Source organism: Cryptomeria japonica, chromosome 3 (genome assembly GCF_030272615.1).
Source record: "Cryptomeria japonica chromosome 3, Sugi_1.0, whole genome shotgun sequence".
Lineage (NCBI taxonomy): Eukaryota > Viridiplantae > Streptophyta > Pinopsida > Cupressales > Cupressaceae > Cryptomeria > Cryptomeria japonica.
In genome coordinates, this window is record NC_081407.1 from 335,141,444 (window position 1) to 335,162,957 (window position 21,514).

The 21,514-nt window shown below is 35.5% G+C and overlaps 1 protein-coding gene across 1 annotated transcript; it reads left to right on the forward strand.

The window, feature by feature from the left end:
- Window positions 1-5,109: 5,109 nt before the first annotated feature.
- Window positions 5,110-6,381, forward strand: LOC131067174 (uncharacterized). The gene has a single exon (XM_058002124.1). The coding sequence runs from the start codon at window positions 5,110-5,112 to the stop codon at window positions 6,379-6,381; it is 1,272 nt and encodes a 423-aa protein (XP_057858107.1).
- The last annotated feature ends 15,133 nt before the right edge of the window (window positions 6,382-21,514 follow it).

A 21,514-nucleotide genomic window follows, 5' to 3' on the forward strand; every position in this document is an offset into this window, starting at 1 on the left:
AGAGAAGAAATATGAAGCCCATTTGAGTTAACAAGAGAGGTAATGTACCCCTTATTATGATGAACCTGAATAGAATGATAAAAAAAGGAAGTATTTATATTCCCTTCTTGTAGCCAATCAATATGAGTCTTTTGTTTCCAATAAAACTCCTCTTGAAGCTTTAATACCTCGACACTACGCATGGCCTGGGACTCGACTTTTCCAAGGGCTTCTAAGAATCCAAAATCCTAAATTTGGTGAGTAATCACCACAAGACGATCAAGAGAGTTCCTCTTCCTAGACTGAAGGTTGCCAAAATAGGACATATTCGATCTCTTAAGGTGATATTTGACATATTGAAGCTTCTTTATAAAGAAAAACATAGTTGTGCCATAAGCAGGGCCACCCTATCTCCACCACTTAGCCACTAAGTCATGCAGCGAAGAGTCACGAAGCCACATGAGCTAAAATTTAAAATCAGGATTCTTAGTACTAACAAAAGAAGAAGACGAGAACTTAATGGGCTGGTGATCATACCCTCTCCACTCAATAATTTCAAAAGTAGTAATGAAGCCACCTCCAATCCAAAAATAGGAGACAAGAAACCTATCCAGTAGTTCAGAGATCGCCTCCTATCCACTTCTTCAAATATTCCAAGTGAAAGTTTCATTAGAGGACTTAACATCCACTAAAGCAAGATAATCCACCCGAACTTGAAAAACATCAGAAGCATGACCCAACCTAGACAACCCCCCTCTTTTCCCCTCCAAACTCAACACAGAATTAAAATCACCACCTAAGATCCAAGGAAGATAAGGTGCACATGACCGAACATACCTAATAGGAGCCCAAAGATAGACTTTACCACATATCTCAATTGGAGCATAAACATTATTAATCAAAATAGTCTCACTAGAATCCAAGGAAGAAGCAACCATGGAGATAGAAGAGTGACTTGAAATCCACCAAAGAGGAGCTATCTTGTGAGGATCCCAAAAAAGCACCAAACCTCCAGAATTACCTTGAGATCCAATGCACTGACACTAACCAAAATACCAAATATGAGAAGCATACTGAAGCATGAAATCAACAGAAACCTTAGTCTCTTGAACACAGAAGATATCTAGTGAATGAAGTGCAACCAAATCATGAATATCCTTTTGTCTAGGGATGCTATTCAACCCCCTAACATTCCAGGAAAGAACAATAATTAAGAAGATTAAGAGAAGTGAACATTAATGGGCTTGACCACTCTAGACTCCACTAGCAAATCCCCAACTAATTTAATCTTATCTTGATCTTTTTATGACCACCTTTAGAAGAATTATCATAAGAAATTTTCTTGTGATGGTGTTGCTGCAAGCCCAAACCCAACATTGAACCTTGCCCCTTTCTAGCCTACTGCACCTCCTTAGCCAAATTCACTAAAACAATGTCATCCTGCAAGGCAATGGGAACACAGGAAACCCCTGACGAAGGGATAGATGAAGAACCATCCTATTGTGGACCAACATGCTGAATCAAAATAGGGAGTTGTTGCTCTTGTACAATATCCATACCTACTATAGTTGTCCCAAAGGAAACATCAACTGGAATCCCTTCCTCCAAGGTCGAAGTGTCCAAAACCTCAAAACAATTTAATCTCTTATCAAGCTTCCTATCCTTAAAGGATCTTTTTGGCCTCTCCCCTTGGTACAGGGTTTAACAAACATGAAACCATCCTTAGCTGGGACATTTGCCTACACATGGGCCATACCCTTATCTCCCATTTTTGGCCATGAAACTAAGGGAGGAGGAGAGACAACAACTGAAGTACTAGCATTCTTACTAACTTGAGGGAATTGACATTGGACATGACCATACTCATGACAAACCCAACAATGGAAAGGGAGAGACTCATAATCAAGTTATTAGATCCTTGAAGCAGAGCCCAAACAAATTTCCAAAGAATTTAGCAATGGATTATTAAAATCAATCTCAACACAGATGTGGGCAAAATAAAATACCTTTTTATCATGTGTTTGTTGAGCAATTGCAGCAGGCTTACCAAGCAAAGAAGCAATCTAATTCAAAATATCTTTGCACAAAACTCAAGAGGGAGTCATGGCAGATGAATCCACGTAGGAACCTTCAAAGGAATATCTTCCACTGAATTAAACTTCTCATGCCAAGGTTTTACAAACAAACCCACCTTATTACAAAAATATGGGCCTCCCTCAAAAACTTTATTCTTGTCTGCAATGTTTGTAAAGATAAACAGGAAATAGTTGTTTGTGGCTAGCATGATCTCCAAATCACCTTCAACATACCATGTGCGACAAATCCATGCCTCAAGAGCCGACAAAGAGATGTGGATCCCTAAGAATTTACAAATCAAAGCATGTCGGCTCCAATAATCTACATCTTTCATAACTGATTCAGGAGGGATTACCAAAATGGGACGATCATGGCTATGAGGAAGACAACCATTCAACTTATTTAATTTAGAACTCTCTCCTATATAAAATGAATTAGAGACCTGAGGCTCCTCCATAAAGAAAAAAAGGATAAAAACTCCTGCACAAGCCCACAACAATTTATTGTAATGTTGGAAGCAAGAAAATTTATTTGTGGACATCAGGTTGCTATGTGTTATAGAATATCTTGAATCAATTTGGTTTAGGTAACAAAAGTATTAGTGTGGTTGGTTATTGCTCTCCATAGTGTGTGTGAGAAAAAAATCTAATTTTTACCATTTTGTTGAAGTAGCCTACAATTATAAGAGAGATATTGCCACTTTTGTGTTCTTTGATAAGGAATTTTACCATTCTGTTTAAGAATCCAATCCTACAATTATAAGAGACATATTGCCACTTTTGTGTTCTTTGATAAGGAATTTTTGGAAACTTGTGACTATGTTTAGCAAGGTTAATGGATCTTTAGGTAGAGAAACAAGAAACCATATTTAGATTTGCATATTTTGTCAAACAAATTAATTGCTTTTGAATCTTGTTTCTAGATTGTTGTGTGCATCTACTTAAATAGTGACAACCTTAGTATATGATGAGTTTCATTTACCCTTAATCTACTAAGGGATATTTGTGCTTTGTTTCTTATATTTGTGCTTTGTTTCTTAAATATGTTGTTTTTGACAATGGTTTATGTTCCCTATCTAGGTTTTATTGTTTCTATTTTTTGAGGAATTTTGACAAGCCATTTAGATACCTAGTTAATGTATATATCATTTCTTAGATATTCTAATCATATGAATATTGTGGATACATTTTAATAAGGTTAAACAAGACCGTGTTATGATATAGTCATTAATATCATAAGAATGATTTTCTACTGAAAGATGATGAATTATTTATTTTCTCATCAATTCTCACTTGAGCCACTCCAATCTGAATAGTTATTTAATTCTTGTTCTCTATTTTAAGAGAACGTGAATCCCTACTTCCATAAGAAGTAATCAAGTTTTGAAGGGGAGCCAACTAGTAAGGTTGTTGTTCTAGGTGTATATTATCTTGAACGTCAAACATTGTAACTTATAGATTTTAATAAACTTTTTAAGGGTTTGTTAATATTATGAACGTAGAATTCTTCTCTTAAAACTAGCTGAGTTATTAATTAGCAACAACTGATATCAGAAATCACTTGTTCAATGTATCTTTACAAATGTTTGAATTGAAATCGTAAAAATGCTAAGAATAGTTGCTTGCCACCTTGTGGATATTGATTAAAAGAAATTAACATTGGTATAGTAGAGGTGAAATTCTTTTGTGAATAGTATATATGCTTCACAATTATATATATATATATATATAATTAATTAATTGATTAATTGATTGATTGATTGATTGATTGCGAAAAATGTAAGATACTATCCTACCTACCTTGTAGTGTTGCATAATTATGTTTTGACTCGGTAAAATAGTAACTGGTATGGTTATTAGCTAAATAAGAATGACAGCTGGTTATATAAGGAAGCTAATGGTTACATGGTATGATCTAAAATAATTTAGGGATATTGTTTTTCCAAATCCTAGCATTGACACAATGAAATTTTTAATTGCATATCTTAGATTATTATAGATATGTCTCTGCTATATTTAACAAAGGAAAAATTGTGCTGTGGTGAGACTTGAATGGCTTCGGTAAGACGCAATTATCTATAAGGAAAAAACTTTCAGAACTATTATGGAAGCATATGAGACAACCATTGCAATATCCTATAAAGATTTTGGATCAGGTACAAAGAATATTGCTGAGATGAGAGCATATTATTGTAGAATAACATTTTTGGATTAAATGTTGTACTGGTCACTTGAAAAATGTGACAACATATAGAAGCTATGTGATATGCAAATATATAGAAGCATGAAGGCAACGAATGGATCATTTGATAGACAATCGTAGGCAAATGATCCTCCTCAGTGGATTTATTGTAGAGAAATGTTGACTTCATTGAGAAATTGAAGTGCTGAAATGATTTGAGAACAGTTTGATTAGACCAATGTTATGAAACTGCAAGCAGTCTCCTTTGGTATCTTCAAAAGAGTTACAGTTTTTCGCACCTAAAACTAGAGAGTTGATTACGAAAAATAGAGGAATTAATTCTATGCATACATATGTAGATGGGATCTCTGGAGTACATTGGTGTGCAGATGTATGTATTTTCTTCATCTAGGATGGATGGTTTCCCGGTACAGTTTTATTAGCCCAATATTTTGACTTTAAACAATGTGATAAAAACATTTCTATATGTTGGTGGTGGCTTCACCAACAAAATGTTTTAATGATAACACTATAAATTCGAAGACAAATGTACTATTTAGATAATATTTAATGAAAGAATAAAAAATTAATAATAATAAAAATTTTAATTAATAACATATAATCTGAAAAGATACCAACACCCAATTAAATAGATCTTAATTTAAAATTTAATTTTTATCTTATTTATTTTAATTTATATTTCCCCATGTCGGCTTCTCTTAACCCAAAAAAAAAGATGTTGTGATGAAGCAAAATACTCCATGTCAAACGCCTATAAAATGAAGTGAAGATGTAACTTAACAATGAAATAAAAAATCTAGGGTTCCAATAATACAAGCCATTAGTCATTGGGAAGCTGGAAAGCTGAAAGAGATGGAGACAGAATCGAAAGAAATGGAGCGGGCATCTGATATAGCAATTGAAGGAGACCGAGAGGATGGTTGTATATCTAAGCTGCCTCAGGATACGAAAGAATTGGTATTTGCAAAGCTTTCAATTCAATCAATATGTGTCTCTCGTGTTGTCTCTCGAGAATGGAATTCTATTTTATCTTCCCAGATTTTTCTGTCTTCACTGTCTATCCAAAATCCATGGCTTCTTATCTGCAGTAAAGAAAATCATGAAAATAATTGGTACTGTATGGCCTACTGCTTTTCGGCACAAAAATGGATGACCCTTCCTCTGCCAAATCGTGAGGGAGGCGAAATCAGATATTGCCCAAGCACAGCGCAGGGGTTACTTCTCTTTGGTGAAATCTGCTTGCGACGCTTATTTGTTTGCAATCCCCTTACAAGATCTTATACAGAGATGGAAAATGATTTGGCTGCCAGATCATTTCATATCGTACAGGGAGGAAACAAAGATCTCTATTTGATAGTGTACAACAGTTCTGAAACATTATCCTTCAAGATCTACCACTATTTTCAAGATTCGCGGAGAATTAAGTGTCAGTTTGGAGGGGAAATGAAGTCAAATATTTTTATTGATATAGTTGAAATGGTTGAATGCAATGGCGTTCTTTTCTGGATGGGAAGGTTGTCTCCAACTATTGTGGGGTACAATATCAAAAATGAGGGTTTCATTAGGCCTGTTAAAGTAGCTCCATTACCTCCTGAAATGCTTCAAGATCTGAATATGCATTTTCCAATTAGGCATCAACCTAGGAGTAGCGATGTTTTATCTATGGTTTCATATGGTTCGTCCGTTCTTGTGGTGGGCACTTATTGGGAGCCGTATTCACTTTGGATGATTCAACCAGTTACTAGAGTCTACGATCCAAACAGGACGGGTATTGTTATCTGGGAGTTGTTTGAGGATGAGGAAGATGAGTTGGTTTGGAAGTGGAGAGAATTTGCAAAAATACCTCCATGGTCGCTCCATGATGTTATGGAAAAAGAATACTTTTGGGATCCCAAGTGTGTTTGTGTGGGAGATTACCTGTGTTTCAGAGGTAAAACGGTGTTTGCATATAATCTAAAGGCTAGATTTTGGCAACGCCTTCCTCCCCATGAAATTCATTGTCGCCCCAAGATGATGTCGTTCGAACCCAAGCTGTATCATTATCAGTTTCCAAGAAAATGGAAGCTCTATAATTATGGTGAAAGTGCATTTGAGAAAACGGGCGATAACATTCAAGATTCATGAAGTTTCCACAGGTCATAAAGATTTTGTGTGTTTTTTATGAAGTTTCCACAGGTCATAAAGATTCTGTGTTTTTTTTTTCTCTGGATTACCTAGATTTTTCCGTCCTCAACACTGTGATCTATTATCAGGACAGAGCAAGGAAAGAAGGATAACATTATTATAGTGAAGGATATCATTTATCTTGAATATATATGCTCTTTTTATTAAATAAAATTTGTATGGATTGTTTTATGCAATTGGTAAATTAAATTATTAGCTTCTTGTTTTTTAAAGTTATCTTTAAATATTTTATTGTTGTATTTGATGAAATTAAGTAATTATATAGAGTTTTTTTTTTTAAATAGGTTTTTATTTTTATTTTTTTTAAATTATTTCTTTTTAATTGTCAATTCTTGGTAAATTCATGTTAAAAAATATGATCTTTTATCAATCTAATTTTTCTTCACATTTGTAATCCAACATCTATTAATTGCTTCGCTTAATTTAGTACCACTGTTCTTTTCACTGCTCTTTGTTCACTCTTGGATCTTCTCAACAGTTCAACAACACTTCCTAAATTTCTTTTCTCAAAGAAAGCTAATTGTTTATTCAATAATTGTCCTGCTAGTTTAAGCTATTGTATAGCTTTTCAGTCATTCTGTCTTGTGATGTTATAAAGGATTCCCACTTATAAGTCAATGAAAGTGAAACTCTTCAAACAGACAGGAAGATACACTGGAGAAAACTAAAATGAGCATATTAATAAGGTGGAATACAAATTACTTTGAAAGAAGCCAGTGGACACATTTGGCCTTGCCTAGTACTGATATTCTCAAATCCTTACTAATGTTAAGAATAAGACTAAGACTATCACTACTGCATCCAAGGCATAGAGAAGAGACTCGGTCCAAAATTTAAATCCAAATACAAATCACTTCCTTCTCTAGCTTTCAAAGGATTCTCTTCAATCTTCTTTTTGACAGTGTCTAAACAAACTACACCTTTTTCTATCTTTTGAAGGCACATGCATACAAAAGTATTGCAAATTTCACCTTCATGAAGTTTCTTCTCCCTATTGAAGGCACATGCATAGAGCGTGGTCAACCTTTTTAGTTTTCCCTTCCTGAGAAATTCCAATGAATATCATCATGTCATAGTGAATATATTTGTGTAACGACTAGAAGAGAGTGCAAAAGAAGGTACAAAATCCTTCTAGATAGACATGGAGGAGATCGAATTGCAGGTTTTTATAATTCAACTCCATTTGAAATCCAAATAAATCATGAGGCACTTAAGATTTTAACTTTCAAATGCAGATTAACAACTGATACATTTTTATTGAATATAGCCAGTATTTACAAAATCTTGATCTTCAATGCACTTATATTCTCAGATGAAGTCCAAGTTGGATGATTGACTCATATGAATATCAACTAAGGGTAGAAAAGCTCACAATGAATAGTAAACTGGAAATCTATATAAATGTCGTACAATCATTATAGTAAACTGGGAATCTTGGAGAGTGCTAACAAAGATGGGGGCTTCATTATAGGGTTACGCTTTTGGCATAATTATGATACTAAAATATTTTTAAAACCCTTTAAAAAAAAAGAGAATACAGAAAGGCACTGTAAAACCATATGGCTGGCGGCCCTCTAATGGCCGACTCCCGCTAGTAAAAAAAAAACAGGATTCCTTTTACTTTTTAATTTATTTTTAAAAAATAATAAGAAAAATAAAAAATTTTAATAATGTTTCCATTGGTATCACCCAACAAATGGACAATGGATGATGGAATCAGCTTCGGACCCCCCATTTGCCTATAAAGAATGGGACTTTAAGAGAGGGCTATCGGCATTACCTTTCTCTGGTGGCTCAAAGGGGAGGATTAATTTTTCAGATCGCCCGACCTCAAGAGAAACAAAAATAAACTAAGGGATACTATAGGATTAATTTTCCTTACTAGTAACCTTTCTAAAGAGAAACAAAAATAAACTAAGGATGCTACATTCCCCCAAATACAACGGAAATGAAATTGAAAATAATGGGGAAAATATTTGCTTTAATCACCTCACATCAAAGGAAGATAAAAAGGGGAAAAAAAAACTTGGTTAAGGTTTTTCTAGAAGTCAATGAGGGGTCAAGGAAAACTAGCAATCAATTTCTAATCTTGGCATCATCATGCTTCCCTCTCTTACATCAAATAAAAAAGAACAAAATAAAATATCAAGAAATGATAATCAAGTTTCATTATCAACAAGCTCGTGTTATTTTTGCAATAGGGAGAGGAGAGAAAAGGGGATAGAAAAAGAGAGATATATAGGGGGGACAGATACGGATACATAGAATATATATATAGATAGATAGATAGAGAGAGAGAGAGAGAGAGAGAGAGAGGTGGGGGGAGTAGAGAGAGTTGGGAGAGATAGACAAAGGGGGAGATAGAGGGAAGGAGAGAAATCTAGAGCTAAGTAGAGGGGGAGAAAGAACAACATGAGAGAGGGAGAGAGAAAAGAAAAGTGGGAAAAAGTGAGAGATAACTCAATAAATAGATGGAGAGATAGGGAAATAAAGGGGGAGAGATAAATAGAGGGAGATATTGAGAGATAGAGAGTGAAAGGAAAAAGAGAGATATGGGGATATGGATAAGAAGATGGAGGTAGAGAAAGAGATAGATAGAAAGAGATAGAGAAAGGAGCGAGAGGGAGATCAATAGAGATTGATTGAATAAGAGAGAGGTAGAAATTTATGATATATATATATATATATATAGTCACATAAATCTGTCCATTTTAATTAAATGAATATTTGTTATTTATTTGATTAAAAACCCACTAGCCATCAGTTAATTAAATTAACATTTAATTAATTCATCCTCAATCATTCTCTTGTTAATTAAATAAATTATTCAATTTATTTTAATTCATTCATTAAACTAAATTCACAATCCATTAAATGAATAAATCCTATTTATTCAATTTAATCTCCTTTCCTCTTTTAAATAAATTAAATAAAACATTTATTTAAATCATCAAATCCCCCCCACTTGCATTCTCCTAAAAATGTAACTTGCACCTATTTATTGAAATAAATGAATTTTATTTTAATAAAAATCATATTTTCCCTCACCCACCAAACCCACTTGCAATCCTAACCCCCTTCTAGATTATTCTAACCCATTCATAATTAGCCTAATCCATCCCCTAAATATTGTCACATTCCTAAGCAACTTGGAGTCACTTCTCAAAGACACCAAAGTCTTTGAAAAGCATTTAATTCTTTATGTGTCCAACAAGCTAACTTCTAAAGTCTTCTAAACCACTAATGGCTCTTACATGACCATTTATGGTTAAATCCACTTGCACCTATGGTTAGGGACTTTGACCCCTAACTCAACCCTCATGTGACCCATGTGTCTCCTCAAGCATTTATTGCTTTGACCATGGTTATCCTCATTAAATCTTGCACAAGAGTTTATCCATTGGATAAAAGTATTATTCTTTGGATAATGAATTTATTCACTCAACCCAACGTTAAACTTACCTCCAAAGTTAACCCTCAGGTCATGTCAAGCATTTAATGCTTATTCCCTCTCCTCTCAACCCATCTCACTTGAGTGTCAACATGGGATTGGGTTGAAAGCCCTCTCATGGATTGAATTTCATTCAATCCTGACCCTTGTTGAGATTACTAATCTCAACCATCCATTGCTCTATTTTTCCTATAAATAGAGCCCATTTCTTCATAATCCAGATCCTGAAAACTTATATGCATTTACATTATAGTGAATTTTAGAGAAGAGCATTTATCATAAATCACATACATTGTTATTTTGGTCTAAAATAAATCATTCTTATTTCATAGCACCTAATATTAGTTTTTGTTCACATTTGCATATCATTTTAATAAGAACAATCATTTATCAATCTTGAACCTCCATAAAGCATCCATAGTGCAAAAAGCTGCTGAGAGTTGCACTAATTTGTAACTTGGAGAGGAGAGGAACAAGGAAGGAGAAGCTACCAGCACGGTAGAGAGCATATGAAAATGTTTAGTTACTTTTTGTAGATTCCTTAAGCTTTCTATTTGTTTAGTAGTGTCTTTCTTGATATGCTTTCTTAGGATAGTATTCAATCTTTGATTTGCTAACACTAATGACTAACTCTTGTCTTTTGTGTTTCCTTGTGTGTGTTTAGCTATCAAAACAGGTTTTTACTAATCCTTCCATTTTGCAGAGCATCATTTGGTGAACCCGACGTGAATCAAGGAATAAATTTTTGAAAAAACTAACTTGTTTGACTGTTTTAATTGACACACAAGTAGCACTTCGATGCTTTTGTTCGTGCTTTAGCGCTATCATTTTTTGGTCTTCTAGCGCTTTTGTTTCTACAATAGCGCTATTGTTCATTAGGTAGCACTTTTGTTTCTTTAGTAGTGCATTTGTATTGTTGTAGAAATATTCTATTTTAGCGCTTTTGTCCTTACTTTCGCGCTTTTGTGTTAAGTAGCACTTCTATTCTCACACAGAGTAGCGTTATTGTAACAAAGCGTTCTAAAAAAATACCTTGTAACCGAAAACCTAAAAAATTTAGGCTTGTGGAAGCTCCCCAAACATGCACATTTTTCTAACTTATTCTCTTTTGTGCAGGTTTTGACTACCCCTACAATAGAAATTTTAGTGATTTTTAGCTTAGGAAGTAAATTTTTTTTTATTGCTAACTTTGTCTTTCAAGTTGGGATAAAATAAACTCACTTTCTTTTTGGTTAAAAATAAACTACACTTTGATTTGGGTTTTAAAATTCACCACATCTTTCATTTGGAGCTCTAAAAAGAACATCATTGTTACAAGATAAAAAGAACCACAAAAACTCAAACAAAAACAATTTTATTTCTTGCAAGTTAGGAAACAAACTTCCTTTTGGTGCTTAAAATCAACAAAACAACTTTATTTCTTGTAATTTAGGATTCATTTTTTTTTTTGTGCTTAAAATCAACAACACAAATTTTGATTTCCTTGCATCAATTCAATTTAAACATCACAATCCACACTTGGTTTTTGGGCAAATAAAAAGAACAATCAACTTGTCTCATTTTTCAAAGCGATTTACATCAAGCCAATGTGTTTTTCATTAAAGTTGACCAGGATTTCATTTTTCCTAGTTTACTCCATATATTGCCTTTGAATGATAAAAAGAACACCATGACTATTGGAGCAACATCTCCAAATAGTTAGATCACCATTGCGACGACAAGTTAAAAAGAACAAGTGTATTTTTTGTTTGGCACACTTGTGCAAAAGAGTTTGTCGAGTGGTCCTACTTCTAACACACACTATCCTCTCCCTTGGCTATTGTGGTCCTAGGTGCAAGAGAAAAGTGTTAGTAACACAAAAAATTTATCTTTTTAAGAGAGGCTTGCCAAGAGACACATCACTCTTGGGAACGACCTCTCTCATTAAATCCTTCGAGCTGCTATAGAAATCAAGTGTGAGCAAAATTTGTAGCCTTGGGTATAGCTGTTCCTACAGTGTAATGTGCCGAAAGGACAAATGGGCCCCACCACAAGTTACAAGGCTCTTAAATGAGTCACTATAGAATGAACTTATCTCCAAAGACATAAAAAATTACTAAACACCTTTATGTAGTAGCCCACCCATTCTATTGATTGAGGATATTTGTGAGAAGTTCAGTGCAAGAGCATAGAAGGTTTTGCTCCCAAGATACTCACCATACATATTTCCTTGAGTAGAAACATAGCTTTTTGAAAGCTTACTTATAGCCTGATAAAAGTGGTGACTCCCCCATCATAGGGAGCATCTATTTGTTATGCTCGTGCAAGACTTAGTATATCACATCCTTACCTGCCACGGCGGGATTCATAAGATATGTAGTACCAAAGTTGAAGAAATATCAAGATGTGGGCTGAAATTATTGCAACTGGCCATTTGACCTTAGGGATAAAGTGTGTTTGAAGTGTCTTCATTTTGTGTCAGACTAGTACAAATTGAGCCAACTTCAGGCTTTTTGGAAAAACACCTAAAATACATTTGAAGGAAAGGGTCATAAAAGTCCAAGGATTGGGATGATCTAGACCCACACCTATTTGTGCCTTTTTGAGGCAACATTCCTATGTTTGTGTGCTTTCTTTGTTTTCTTGTCAAAGAAAAATCAAAAAATCAACTTCCAAAAACAAGTATTCATCCAACACAGAATTTTTAACACATTTTCAAATACCAACAAAGTGCAACAGCAAAAGTATCAAACTATATGACCATTCACATGCGTTTATACCTTCAAGGGAAATCAAATGAGTTTGATCAAGAGTCATTAAAGCACAGAGCTTTTACTCAATATCGACCTTTGAGTTATCACAAAAACAAGGGAGGCAAGATCAATCCTACCTTTTTTCTAGACATTTGTATCACATACAACTCAACTAGTGAAGAACCACCTACTCCTAAACAAGAAGAGGAAGAGTTTGTTCCTTTTGTAACACAAAGTTTCTATTGAATTTCATTTCATCCATTATCCTATTCACACATCATCAATCCATTCCAACTCTCAAAACATCAAGAGGTTTTTGTCCTAAGTTCTCTTTCGATATTGCTTGAATCAAACACAATACATCACTTTTTAGAGTGTCTCTACATCTAAGATAAACTCATCCTAAGAGGCATTTCTACGTAGGTTAAAACTAGTCTATGAGTGAATCCTCTCATTACTAGGTAGTTGAGTCTGTAACACATCTCAGATCTCTCTATACCTTATCATATCAAACATTGTCATCAAACACAACAAGAAATTCAAGAAAGGACTTTGGTCGCATCTACCTTTAGTGCTAGAGATCCATATGCAAAACACCCCACCAAACATAAACCTCTCATTTCATCAACAACTCATCATCATTTTCGCAAAACTTCAACAACAACTTGTAAGCAAAATGGCTCAAACCAGATCTAGAACTAGACAAATGGAAATTGAGGAAGAAGAGGAGGAAAATATCAATGAATTCCAAGAAGCTCTTGGAGGAAATCAAAATGATGAAAATCCAAGTACTCCTACTCCTGCGGCAATAGAAAGAGCACAACACAACCCTCTCTTTAATAGACTTTTCGATGAAATACTCAGGAGCAATGCTGATGCTCACTTTTTAAGACTTGCTCAAGAGGGAGCCAAACTACCCTCTGATTTTGATGTTGCACAACTAAGGAAAGCATCAGAATGCCAAAGTCGTAATGAGGATGAAAGAGGTAGAGATCACATCAGATACAACCTTCATCAAGGAAATCCCCCACCTCCTCCTCCTCCAAATGAAATAGACATGTTGCGGCAACAAGTTGAGAATCTCGCCCAACAACTTCATAGTGGTGTAAAAACTAATCAATTTTCACTTAATGACATTTGTCCCAATCCCTTTGATAGGAATCTTCATATGCCACCTTTCCATGAGGGTTTGAAACGCCCAAGTTTGAAAAGTACCAAGGAAAAGGAGATCTTCGCGATCATGTTAGAGAATTTCATTCATCTTGCCTCAAAGTGGCATATGAGAACACATACCTAATGTGACTTTTTCCCCAAAGTTTGGGAGGAACAACCACATCATGGTTTTCCTGACTACCAGGTGGCATTAGGACCTTCGAAGAACTAGTCCAAAAGTCCCTAGCACATTACTCACACAAAATTGAACGTGATATCACTATGGCTAATCTATGTAACACTAAGCAAAAACTAGGAGAGCTATTTTTAATTTTTTTGCAACGATGGCGTCAAATGTCTAGCAGACGTTCCCTTCAATTACCCAAACAAGAATTAGTGGAAATATTTATTTCCAACTTAAACAATGAAATGTAATTTCACCTATACGTAAAAGACACAGACTCTTTCAATGACATGATCACCAAAGGTTTAAAATGTGAGCAGGCTCTCATCAAAAAAGGGCTTATCAAGATATACAATGAGCCAAAGGATGGCCCTCACCCACACTTCAATAGTGACAAGCCTAACTTCTGGAACAAAAACAAAAATGTCATCAATGAAGAGGTTGTAGATGTAAGGACCATCAAAAGTGCACAACCTGTGGTCCAATTTGCCTGACAGAACCCCCCACCCAAGAATAACACAGTTGCTCCTCCAAATCAAGGACGCAATATATCTCAAGAGGAACCCAAACAATGCCAGCAAAATTTTCAACCAAAACGAACATACACTCCCTTAGGGGAACCTATTGAATTAGTGTTACGTCAGTTGGTTTCTCAGAATCTGGTAACCTTACCCAAAACATCAAATTATGAACCTCAAGTCAAACCTTCATGGTGGAGGGATACTGAACATTGCGATTTCCATCAAGGGAAAGGACATAAGACAAGCAATTGTCACAGATTGAAAGATCTTATTCGGGATCTTATTGATCGAGGTGAGATAGAAATCGAAGGACACGACCCAAAAACAAAAAACAATGATCATCTCTGTTCAAAAATCCACTTCCATCACAAGATCAAAGGGGTCCTTCCACTTTAGGGCGAAACACAGATACCACTGATTATATATGTGCCGCCTATAATTACACTGTGAATTACCTATATGATGCTAGTGAACAAATTGCAACTATTACCATCAAAAATCCCAGCTCCACTTGCAATGTTGTTACACGTCACGGCAAGATCACAATAAAATTAGCTCCACAAGGCACCACATCTATCCCAAAGCAGTATAACCTTGTGGACCAATTAGATAAAATGCTCATACTAATATCTATCTTAGAGCTATTATGCCTATCCCCATCTCATAAAATAATTTTGGATCAAGCTCTCCAAGAGGCGTCAGTCCCTGCAAACCTAAATACATATTAGTTCCAAGCCATGGTTGGAAATCTAAGGTCATCACCTTGTCTCACTTTCTCTAAAAGTGACAATACATCCTTCTAGCAACCTCATAACGCCTCACTCCATATTGAAGGATTTATCAACCAACACAAAATCAAGCGAGTCTTGATCGACAATGGAGCAAGCCTGAATATCTGTACACTACAATTGGTCACAGCATTGGGATATGCAATTGAATCAGTGGATCCCTACGAAAAGATAACAATCAAAGCCTATGATGATGCAGAGCGTTCATCCAAAGGAGTTGTTGTGCTACCAATCCGAGTGGGCCTAGTGGTGAAACACATCATATGCCAAGTTTTGGAACTTCCTCTACTGTATAATTTATTGTTAGGAAGACCTTGGATACACGCCATGCAATTCATTCCATCCACCTACCATCAGTGTATCAAGTTCCCTCATAATGGTGTAGAAATTACAATCCTAGGTGATGTAAATCCCTTTGCATATTGTCACAATATCAATCATCAACCAGAGATTACCATTCCCAACAACAGAGAAGTCATCTCATCCACATCATATGTAAGTCTAGCCTCTCTTTCCAGTTCAAACACCACTATACCCAAGCAAGAGAAGCTCAAGATGAAAATAGCAGAGGAAGGTCCTAGGGAGTACAATTTAAGCCAACTCTTTTGCGTTGGACAAATGCCTACTTCTCCTAGAACTCATGGTAAACCTCAATGATTACTTCAAACACCACTGGTCCAGTGAGCATGCATTTTGACACCTTTCATACTTGGAAAGAGTCAAGAAGAAGAAACCAGAGATGAGGACTTTGTAGAATGGATCTATAAAGATCCCATCACCACGAACATCCCACAAGCTAAGCTTTCCACCGATCAATATGGAAAAGGCCTTCTCATTATGCAAAGAATGGGTTATGATGGTCAGAGTGCATTGGGACCTTGCAAGCAAGGATGACATGAGCCATTGCAGCCAGAATTAAAACCCAAATATAACATTAGCCTAGGCTTTCAAAAGGTGATCCTTCCTAAATCATATTCAAAGGAAAAACCTGTAAACCTCTATATCAGCCTAAAACCCTAAAGAGGTCACTTTTCATTATATCAATATCACCACACCAACTACCCCACTGAGGCTAAACATCCCAGCAAAACCATCCACAACACCAGTATTGCTAAGTATTGGAGAGTTGAACCAGTAAACCCTACCTGTTGATATGATAAACCCTAACCAATTAAGTTTGTTATATTAGTTTATGATCTCATGATGAGAGGTAATGATTATGATGCGTATGCATATTGTATGAGAAGAGTTTCAAAGTGTTTTTGGCACGTTAAGGTAATGGTTTTTATTTTGGGAATGATAAAGTATATTGCATGTAATACAAACTGCGTGATGAGTTACTAAGTTCGATGAAGCGGTGATCAAGGAGCGGTCGAGGCTATCTTGAATGATGTGTAGAGATTATAATGTAACCCAACGGTCATACTTGAATCAACTTGTTTGTAATCTCTATGAGAGAATTAGGTTTTTGTTGTGTTACCCACCTATTGATTTGTTTATAAGGTCGATGAGTTGTTTTGTTTCACAGTAGATAAAGTTTTAGTTGAGTGTGTGGTTGCCGAACCAGATGATGTATCTGCAGTTTGTGTAAAGGCGGATAGGAGCATGAAAAGGATCTTAACAAGAAAGTGTAGTGCTATTCAAACAGATCAGCAAACTCCTGTTGTTTTCTAATAATTATAGCTTAGTTAAAATCCCCTAACCGGGTAAGCTCTAATAAGCTTAGTGTTATTCAAATACTCTAACCAGGTGGTCCATTAGTTTGGATTTCAAAATCCTCTACCGAGGTTACTCCTTATAGGGTATTGCTTCTAATAGGGCATTATAGTCAATCCCTTAACTAGGTGGTCCCTAACAGGATCTGTTCTTAACAAGACTTTTTGTAAAGATTTAACAAGCTTGGCTCCTAACAAGGCGAACTTCAAAAGAGTTCAGAATACTTGTGGGTATTCATCCCCACCGTGGTTTTTCCCATTTGGGTTTCGAAGTCAAAAATATTGTGTCAAGTGGTGAATGTTTTTGTGGTTATGTTTACTATGGTTGAATTGCTTAACTACTTAATCCACTTTGATATGTTATGATAACCGACAGCAATATGAAATGTGGTTTTACTTATGTCAGTAAAGTATTTGGATGTTTGTGAGTTTCAAGTTGTTTACTGTTAATCTGCTATAATAGTCAACCAGTTAAACTTGACAGTGATATTGCATTTGTAGTTTAGTGGTTTAACTTGTCAGTTTAGATTTTACTTTGAGAGGTTGATTCTAGGTTTGGTAAAATTTTATGTATCATTTTTCTATCTACTGATTAACCCCCCCTCTCAATAGTTGACCGGATCTTTGTTCTTTCATCATACCATCAACTAGTATCAGAGCTTCTCAGGTTCTCTAAGGTCTAAGCCTAATAGCTTGAGGTAAAGATATTTGTAGAACATGATAAAGGAAGGTCTAAAGTTTAATAGAGAGAACTACAAAATATGGAGTGATAGAATGAAAATTTATATCAAGAGTCTAGGAAGTCAATACTGGGAACATGTTGGTACTCAATATGTTGTACCTAGTGGGATTATGACTGATGATCAAAAGAAAGAGCAACAAGAAAATAATCAAGCACTAGAGGCTATTATCAGTTCTTTGTCTAACGCAAAGTATGTATATGTCCATGGTCTAGATACTACATATGAGGTATGGAAGAAACTTGAAGAGATTTATAGCAGTGATGAACATGTGAAGATGCCAAAGAAGAGAGTCTAAGAGGAAAGTTTGATGACATGCAAGGTGAGAATATACAATAGTATGGTCAGAGGATAAAAGAGATAGTTGGTGATATCAAGAGTGTTTGTGGTAAAGTGGAAGATGCCACAGTGATTAGAAAGGTGTTGAGAACCCTTCTACCAGTCTACGCTATCCGAGTTGCAGCCATTCAGGAGCTAAAGTCAATTGACAAAACTAAGGTAACCCTTGACTCCATCATTGCTAAGCTTATTGCTTTTGAATTAAATGGTTATGATGGTAGTGTTGAAAAATCTAAATCTGTATTTAGAGCTTCAGTTTCTAACTCATCTATGAGGAAAAGTAGAGTTGTCAGTCACAGTTATGAATCTAGATCCAGCAAAGAAGTTGATGATGAAGATAGTTTAGTTGAGCTTGAAGAATTATTAGCCAAGCGGTTGCCCAGAGGTACCGGTAAATACAAAGGTAAATTACCTTTGAAATTTTTTGCATGAAACAAGATTGGACACATTGCAGCTAACTGTCCTAATGGTGATAATGAGAACAAGTGAGAGAAGTTCAAGAAGTACAAAGGAAAAGGCAAAATAGATTGTCTTATTGCAGTTGATGGTGGTATCACTGATGAGCAATCTGAGGGTGATGCTAATGAAGACATTGTCTTTGCATCCATTAAATAGGAGACATATGATCAGAAGGCATTAGTTTCTCGCATGGATAATTATGATGATTGGATCATTGATAGTGGTTTTTCACATCACATGATTGGTCACGAGCAAATTTATTTCTTTGAAGGAATTTGATGGCGGAGTTGTGAGATTTGATAATAACTCACCCTGCGTGGTTAAAGGTAAAGGAACTATTTCTCTTAATGGAAAGAGAAGTGCAGATGATGTCTACTGGGTTGAAGGACTAAAACACAATATTTTGAGTGTTGCTCAACTCAATCACAGAGGATATCCATTGGATTTTAAGAATGGTATGTGCAAAATCTATGGGAGCAAAGGTGAACTGATTGCAACTAGCAAGCAAACTAAAGGTAACCTGTTTCACCTGAATCCTAAAGTCAACAACTGTTTAATTACTAAAGTAGATGATAGTTGGATGTGGCATAGGATATTTTGTCATATAAATTTTGATAACATTGTTAAAGTGACTAAGTCCAAGACAGTGAGAGGTTTTCCTCAGTTGAACAAACATGTTAATGCTCTATGTAAGGAATGTCAATTGGGAAAGATGACATCCTTAACTTTTAAGAGAAAATCTTTTTCAGCAGTACATCTGTTAGATTTGGTTCATACAGACCTCTGTGGAACAATAAGGACTAAAAGTATTCAAGATGATAGATATTTTATGATCTTCACTGATGATTTCTCAAGAATGATGTGGGTCACATTCTTGAAGGATAAAATAGAAGCATTTAGTAAATTCAAGGCATTCAAGGCCTTACCTGAAAAGGAGAGTGGTAAGAAGATAAAGTGTCTGAGGACTAATCAAGGTGGTGAATTTACTTCTAAGGAATTCACTAGATATTGTGAAGAAAATGGTATCAAATGGCATCTTTCTGCACCAAGGACACCACAACAGAATGGTATTGCAGAGAGGAACAACCAGTCAGTTGTTGAAGCTGCTAGGATGATGTTGATACAAGGAGGTGTATTAAAAACTTTCTGGAGAGAAGCTATCAGCACAGTTGTCTACACTATAAATTGGATTTTTGTAAAAAAAGGTAAGGATAAGACTCCTTATGAATACTGGTATGGTAGATCACCTAATGTCAGTTATTTTAAGATATTTTATAGTAAATTTTTTTATTAAGAGAGGTGACTATGTTAGTAAATTTGAGGCTAAAAATGATGAAGGCATAATTCTTGGTTACTCCACCAAGAGTAAGGCCTACAAATGTTATAACAACTGGACACAAAGAATCATTAAGAGTGATGATGTTCAAGCGGATGAGTATCCTAAAGTCTAAGGGGAAACCAGTGTGGAGAAAAAGGATGAAGATCCTTGCATTTTGTTTTTGGAACCACAACCGGTGAAGCCTGAAACTAGTAAGGAGAATGTTGTTGTACCAATTCAACCAGAACAGGTAGATTTAGAAGATGATGATGATAATGTAGAAGAAGAACCTGAAGATAATGATCATGTTATTCCGAGGTGTGTGAGACTCAATCACAATTCTGACCAGATTATTGGAGATAAGGATGTTGGACTATTAACTAGAAGAATAATTAGAGAAAATTATTGCATGATATCCACTATTGAGCCTAGAATTGCTAAGGAAGCATTTGGATATTATCATTGAATTAAAGCTATGGGGAGGAGCTTGATCAAATTGAGAAGAATAATACATGGACCTCAATACCCAGACTGGTGAATAAAAATGTGATAGGTACTAAGTGGGTATTCAAGAACAAATTGAATGAAGATGGTATAGTAGTCCAAAACAAAGCTAGATTAGCTTGCAAAGGTTATACACATGAAGAAGGAGAATATTATGGTGCTATACTTTTGCACTAGTTGCTAGACTGGAAGGTGTCAGGACTTTACTTGCATTTGCAGCACATAAGGGATTCAAAGTATATCAGATGGATGTGAAGTCAGTATTTTTGAATGGAATACTAGAAGAAGTATACATGGAGCAGGCAGATGGTTATGCTTTGACTGATGAAAAAGACATGGTATGCAAATTGCACAAGGCACTATCTAGGTTAAAGAAAGCACCGAGAGCATGGTATGAAAGGCTTCATTCACACCTGATGAAGATAGGTTTTCAGAAAACCATTGAAGATAGCAATATATATCTCAAATCTGAAGGAGATAAGATATTGTTTAGTGAAGTGTTTGTGGATGATATCATATTTGGAGGTAATGATGACATGAGCAATGACTTTGCAAATGAAATGAAAAGTGAGTTTGAAATGTCTCTAGTGGGAGATAAAAAATTGCATAGGCTTTCAAATTCATCAAATGAAGAGTGGTATTTTCATCACATGGTCTAAATATGTGAAAGAGGTATTAAAGACATTTGGTATGAGTGACTGTAAACCAGTTGAGACACCAATGGTTACAGGATGTAAATTGTCTAAGGAAGATGAAGCCACATTTGTTGATGAAAAGGAGTATAGGTCAATGATTGGAAATTGCACTATGTTGTTCACAACAAACCGGATATAGGTCATGCAGTTGGCCTAGTTGCTAGATTTCAAAAGAATACTAAGGAAACACATTTGATAGCAACCAAGAGGATATTCAGATATTTGAAAGGCACTATTGACTATGGATTATGGTATCCATCTGCAAGTAACTTTGACTTGAAGGTGTATATAGATGCAGACTGGGCAGGTAATGTTGATGATAGGAAAAGCGCAACTGGTGGAGCATTCTTTCTTGGAGGAATACTTTCTTCATGGAGTAGCAAGAAGCAGAGTTGTATATCATTGTCTACTGCTGAAGCTGAGTATGTTGCAGCTTATATGAATTGTACCCAGGCTATCAAGATGAGGCACATTT